Consider the following 7,264-nt stretch of genomic DNA (forward strand, 5'->3'; position numbering starts at 1 on the left):
TTTCAAGTCATTTTATACAGAATGACAGGTGCTATCGCATAGTCGGGTAGACGCTCGGCTGTGAATCTGATATCGTGGGTTCGATTCCCACCAATTGCAAAATAAATTGAAGAAATATAAATTTTCCAATGATAAACACCTAGTGTTTGTGATGTATTTTCTACATTTACTTTACCTATCTTACTTGTGGAAAAACATCTAAAAGAAGAGGCTTTGCCGGTTATTTTCTTAAAATACATATTTCATCTAAAAAGAAAATTCATAGGTTTGGTGTAAAGTAAACAAAATATAATTTGAGTTTAATTGTAATAGGAGCAAGAGACTATTAGTTTTTCTGCTTTTAAGAAAATCTAATAGTCTCTTGCTCCTATTACAAGGAATAAGAAAATATAATTTAAAAAAATTAAGTATTCCCAAGCAATCAAAACTGAGTTCAAAATGTAAAGTGATAACAATACCCGATTATTGTTTATGATCAAACTTTCAAAATATGTTTGTGATAACGTATCATTGAAATAAAAAACAAATATATAACGCTTTTAAGATTTCCGTGTTTTCTTCCAAATAATTGCAAAAATAAAGCAAATATAAATTTCACGTTAGTTAAAAAAATATATTTACTGAATACAAGCGTTATCCATATGTTATTTTGTTTGTATAAACTTCTGAATGCAATCAGTATTTACATATAAAATTTTATTTTTGTATCCCGTTCTTACATGTAAGTTATCATTTCACTACCTGCTTAATTCCGAAATTGTGTAATCCCTCTCCCCCGTCAGATACAGCACACTTTACATATTTCATACCGTGACTTTGAAACGGGTCCGTTTTAGGTCGCCACTGTTAACTGAACAAAGAGCAGCGTACTACAAAGACCGGGATAATACGATACACTTGATTACCTCAATTCGAAATTAGAATAATTCTCCTTAGCATGGCAACACGAAAATTACCGGTGTTTTAGTTCAAACACCACCGGTTTAAAATGGAGCCTGACAAATGAGCGGCATATTTTTACGGGGTAATCCAAGGATGAACATTTTAATCCGAGTAGCTTAGTTTCGTGGTGTTTTTGTTCTCACTTAAGTCTGAGAGAACTTAACCTCTACAATTTAAGAAAAATAAAATGCTCGCGAATGATAACCTGAAGCTCAAGAAGTAAAGGTGTCATCAATATCTTTGGTCTCAGAACCGCTAGTTTTCACGATATATCCACGAAATCACGGCTCAAATCAAATCATTTTTTTTTGGCACTTTGTTTCTTCTATTTTCGCTACATATTTGTTATTATTAAATCCGATACACCGTTTTCTCCCGGATATCGTACTGAGTTCCATATTGTAAAAAAAATTCAAACTGAAGCCTAAAAAAAGATAACTAAATCAAAACTATTTACAAAAAAAGTTACGTAAATACTGAGGTGGGGTCAGAGATCCCAAGAAAATTTTCAAAATGAATTTACAAACACATGCACAGCTGTTGACAGTCTCGGTACAACTAAACTCGAAGGTACAAGAAGGTACGAGTGTGTCGTGCAGGAGGGAAGGGAAAAATTCAACGATTTTACTTTCTCAAGGCTTGAGCGGCCCCCACCTCAGCAATTAAAGGTTAAGAGTGCAGTATAGATACAAATGACAAAAAATTCAAAGTTAAGGACAATTTAGCGATATGGGAAAAAATGTGGATGAATACTAGTGGGAATAGTTAAATAGGACCAATGACAAAGGCACTCTGGATTATAAACCACAATCATATAAGCTTGTTTGATGCATAGCCCTCTAGCAAGTTATACAAGTAACTTGGGGAATCGTGCTTACTTGAATAAAACTTCTTAGGTAGTTATTTAAATATGGTATACATATTATGAATTTTAAAAGAAAAACTTTAAATTTTTTGCAAATCGACCTTATTCAACACGGTATTTTTTCGTAAATATAATACGAGGCATATTTTTTAAATGTCGATTTTATTTTTTAGTATTATAGGAGCTGTAGGATCTGTTATAATTTTATATTTTTGAGTTGTCATAAAAATATTTCACGCTCAAACGACATCTTAGTTTGAAATCTGTCAAGACATGAATATTAGTCTTTAAAACTGTTCGTTATTCTTTATATATTGAAAAAATAAAATTGGCGTTTTTTATTCTGCACAGTGCTGATTAGGAACATTTACACAAGGAATTAATGTCCTTTAAACAGGTACAACGTTCGCTTCATAATTTAAACAGGAAATCATTATAAAACTTCATTTATACCTATTAGCATAAGCAAAGTAACGAAGCAACATATTTACGTTTAATTAGCTTTGCTTTGCTGGAAGTAAAACTCCGTTCATAAGGCATTGAAAGTTTATTGGACAAGTTAGCTCGTTCTGTTTGTAAACTGGCTGCGTACGAAATAAAGGTAAATGTTATTTTTGTACAAAAGCTTCTAAATTAGCATAAACTCATCGTCCTTAATCCACCTTGAAAAGGATACATAAACGTAAACAACTTCGCGTTTTGTTTCACCTACCTTCTACCTTTTGAGGATAGTTCCTATGTAGATGGTTTCTGCATAGTGAAACAAGCTTTTTTAAACTAGAAATAAATAAATAATTATGCTGATTGCATAGATTATTCTTTTGCAGACGAACGCCTGTGAAAAATCACAGGAAAACTTTTCGACTGAAATTGAAATACAGCTTTATCAAAATATGATAAACCAATTTACTGTATACACGTCGTAATATCTGCAAGTGAAGTTATTCAGAAATAATTATTAGCCTAGAGCATACTAGGTATGTTACCCCTGAATATTGGACAGCTGTCAAAAATATTAGCTGTTGAAATATGAAATGATCCAAAAATATTTGGAATATTAAATACAGTAAATACTCTAACTTTTGGTGATATTTAAATTTCTGTTTGAACCATTCAGTTGGGTTCATATTTTGTTGGCATCTGAATTTATTAGAATTTATATTTTAAATTTTCAGGACAAAAAAAAAAATATCAATCCCGCATTTGATGAGGGAATTATCACACCAGTGATTGTAAATAAAAAAAAATGGGGTGATTTTTTGATATCTCGTATTAACTCTTAAACATATAATGAAGACACCTTTTCTGTACGTCCTACTTAGCCCTTTGAAACCATCTATGCTCTATAGATTCCCCCTGAAAGTAAGATCTAAAAAAATATCTCGTTTTTATAAGAACGTGAATATACATACTAAAATTTCATGTTGAACTCATATGTTGAATTGCATCCAGATTTGTATACAAACATTTTTAATATATATACCACATATACGAATACTATTAGTAAAAACATAATAAGGATAATTATTATCAAGCTTGACATTTTTAATAAAAATATTGTATGAATCACAAAATCATTTTTCATTTGGACATTACTACGCTGTACTTTGGGTTGTTTTCCTGAATGTATCAGTATATCACATTATTTTTATTTTAGAACTTGAGTATCAAGTTTTATTTAAACCTTCCTAGTAGGTAAAAATGAATCAAATTGAGAAGAATAATGATATGTTTTAATGACTTGAAAGTTTTGAACGAGCATTATTTAATGTGCATAAAATTGTGCTTAAAATCAAATACAAATATAAGTAGGTGAAAATATGTTTTCTATCTAACCGCCAAACAATATATCTTTGTAAAAAAAATACTACTCCATAACTGAGATGTGTGTGTTTATTGTTTATTTCATAAGTATTTAAAAGGTAAAATGGCCATGTTGAATTTAAAAATATATTTATAATCTATGAAGATATTTAAATGTTTGTCCTAGTTCTCATTTTGTTCCTAATTGTACCATATTCATGTGTTTTTGTTCATTTATATTATTATATTATGCTCCATTGCATACGTACTACAATTCTCATATAGACAAACGGTTGTCCGTGCTATCAGGGGAGTATCCGGCTGCCATGCAGAGAGGTGGACAACCACTTATACTGTCTTCCCAAGCTCACCACGTCTTACTATTCGTCTTCCTGCTATTTCTGCTCTCCTGATACCCGATTCTCCACCAACTCTACTAAATCAGGATCGAGTGAAAAAGGATCTTATCACAATCAGTGACTTTTCTATGTGTCACGAATTAAAAGACTATTTTAACATATGTAAAGTAAAATATAATTAAAGGCTTTCCTACAATTTTTATTTTTAAACTAAGATATCAAATACAAACACTATTTTGATTATCGTTGTTCGTAACGGGAAAAAACATCGTTATTACGTTAAGCGTATATAATGATACACTAATAAATCATCTATCCAACGATATTCAATATGGTAATAAGTATTTTATCTATATTGAGTTTTAAATATTGTATACAGATTAAACGCATGTATGCATATTGTTGTATTATATTACGAATATAAACCCTTGTACGACATTTGAAATTAAACATGTATGACTGATTTACATACAGTATAATATGTGAATTTACGATACCTTACTTTTACTTGAAGAATACAAAAATATGATAATAATTAGACATTTTAAGATCGGCACATCATAATTAAGGTATTCATAATATCGTGTTTTCTTTCATTTGGCTCTAGTCTTGATTTTATACATGTAAATATAAATTCATTAGTATTGTTTATTTACCTTTATAATTGAGTGGGTATATTTTAACTTACTATTTTAAATGTTTATTTATCTTAAATGAAATTTTACGATTGTAAATACTTTATATAATGGCAAATTTTATAAGCAGTATTAAATTTTATGAGAAAATAGTAATAAATTATTATTAATGTAAAGCGTTTTGACGTTACCTGTAAATACTTGGTTTAAATAATTAGATGGTTATTAAAATTTAGTTAAGTGTGCTTATAATCAGAATGAAATATTTTAAAATGTTACAGAATACGTTAATAATTATTATTTTTTGCAGCATCATTTGAGTAGGAAAACGATTGTCATTTAATTTTTGGAAAGGAACTTTTGCAGCCATAAAATCAATTTTAAAAAACGTGTTAGCGACTCAATATCTCAAAGATTTAAATTATCTACTGATATTTTTTAATAATAATTTTTTAATTGAATTCTATTTCGTTATTCATATCATGATTTCATATTGATATCTTAACATGGTTGAAGAAGAATATGGGTGTCGAGGTATTTACTGGACCTCAGACCTGTCAAAGTATGCAATTATTTCATACACTATGTAGCATTCATTACCTACTTATGAGTGACAACCACATTTCATGATAATCCTGCTATAAGTTTGTTTGTTAAAAAAATTATGTCTGTTACGTGCAGTTTTTATTTTTAATTGAAGCATAAATACAACTCCCGAAATTTGAGTAATGTAATTGTCATTTTGTCCGCCTCCATAGTGTAATGGTCAGCACGCTCGGCTACCGTATTGGAGTTCCCGGGTTCGATTCCCTTGGGTGGGTCAAATAAATTTAAGTGATTTTTCACTCTTATATCTATTCAATATTGCCCTGGACTTTTCTGTTAACGATCAAAATAACACTTCGCTTATAGAATGCAGTGCCCTATGCACCATTGGGGTGCGGATAAAGGTTTGTCAATTATGAGTAGAATAGTAAATTTTACACAGTAATCACTCAAACCAGCCAATGACAGAAATAAATGTCTAGAATTCCATATTCTCTTTTAAATGTGGTAATATATAATAAAAACTCTTTTTTTAAATAAAATAATAAATTACCAACTTTATAGTACGACTTTTTTCTTTATTAATTTAGCATTTATTTACATCCTGATAATTAAAAGAGCACTTGAGTAGGAAAACGACTGTAATTTAATTTTTACAAAAGTACTTTTGCAAGCCTAAAATCAATATTTAAAAATAGATAATAGATTCAATAGATGTCTCTAGTGAAGTTCTAGTGATTCAAGAATAATGTTTCAAAATTGGTTCATGTATATAGAGCTTCCAGGAATCTGAGTAGTGTATTTGTCAATAATGGGTAAAATTGGTGAATGTAACATGTGTGTTATGTGATCACTTAAACCAGCCTATGACGGTCGCCAGCCCCGTAAATGCCCAGACTTCCATAATCTCTTCATCTTTGATGAGATGTCAAAAAATAATACAGATAACGTCATTGAAAGACTTCAAAGTAAAGAACATTGCTGCTTTATGGTTAAGAGAATAAAAAAGGAAAAGTAAAATGGTTGCCTTTATTTAATTTTGATGAATGAACGAATCAAAGTTTAATGAATCCAAGTGGTACATTACCCATAACATTGTAAATGTCACGCGATGCTGCAGAAATCTACCCATAATGTATTGCCTCAATGCATTTTCTTGCTATCATGCTACCTTTAACTTAAAATTATAAATTAAAAACTCTTTACACACGAATGCAGTCCGAGTAGAAAAGGATTGATATTTCAGTGATTTTTTTTTATCATACCGAGCAGTCGCCATACTTATCATACACATTACAAACTGTGAGCAATAATATTTTTAAATTAAAATGTTTCTTTGTTTTAAAATCACTATAAACTTTACAGTGATTTTAAAACAAAGTAAAATTTTAAATATAAAATGGAAAATTACAAAGTAAGTGCTTCATATATGAATTATAATAATATTTTTTTACGTGATGTTTTAATTTAAAATTGAAATTTATATCAGTAGCGATGGAGATGGATTGCTATCGTTAGTAAAACAAATCAATTGTATAAGTTATAAAGTTGGTGATTTATTATTTTTATTCGTTTATTATAGAGAAAAGACTTTTTTTAATGTCTGAAAAAACAAATAGGTAATAACTATAAAATTTTAATTATCTATAAAAAAATGTTTTGTTTTTGTTTTGTTTTTTAATGGTTTTAGCAGCCGTAATAATAAATGTACATATTTAATTTATTTTAATGTATGTTTTATTAAAAGCAATGTCTTTTTTAATTTAATGTTTCAAACTCGTGAAATTGCTTTTTTAAATTGTTATTTTTTCAGAAAATTCAATTTCAAAATTTTGTTTTACGATGAAAATAAATTAAACTGAAATCAAAAATTTGTTTAAAATTATATTTTCTCTTTTGTATGATAAAACTGTATATAAATAGAGCTTATAAATTATTAGATATGAGAAAATAAAAACGAACAACTTGAAAATTATAATTGAGGTACTATATTAAAAATATTTTTAAATATAAACAAAAGATGTATTGCTTATTTTCGTTTTTTTTATGATAAATTAAGAGTTACAATTAAAACACTAAAAAATATTTTAATTTAAAATAGATACATAAAAGCT

General features: G+C 28.7%; 1 protein-coding gene across 2 annotated transcripts in view; it reads left to right on the forward strand.

Moving 5' to 3' along the window:
* The window catches only part of LOC148310645 (neurotrimin-like), a 137,566-nt gene extending 130,643 nt beyond the window's left edge, over window positions 1–6,923 (forward strand). Inside the window, exon 8 of one of the 2 annotated variants that reach the window (XM_088258123.1) lies at window positions 3,896–6,923. In XM_088258123.1, coding sequence (XP_088114249.1) covers window positions 3,896–4,023 — 128 coding nt within the window. In that variant the 3' untranslated portion in view covers window positions 4,024–6,923. The remainder of the gene's footprint in view (window positions 1–3,895) is intronic. The other variant, XM_088258124.1, reaches the window with a different exon arrangement.
* The last annotated feature ends 341 nt before the right edge of the window (window positions 6,924–7,264 follow it).

Source organism: Brachycentrus maculatus, unplaced genomic scaffold, assembly GCF_059751285.1.
Source record: "Brachycentrus maculatus isolate JH-2025_06_01 unplaced genomic scaffold, ASM5975128v1 h1tg000090l, whole genome shotgun sequence".
Lineage (NCBI taxonomy): Eukaryota > Metazoa > Arthropoda > Insecta > Trichoptera > Brachycentridae > Brachycentrus > Brachycentrus maculatus.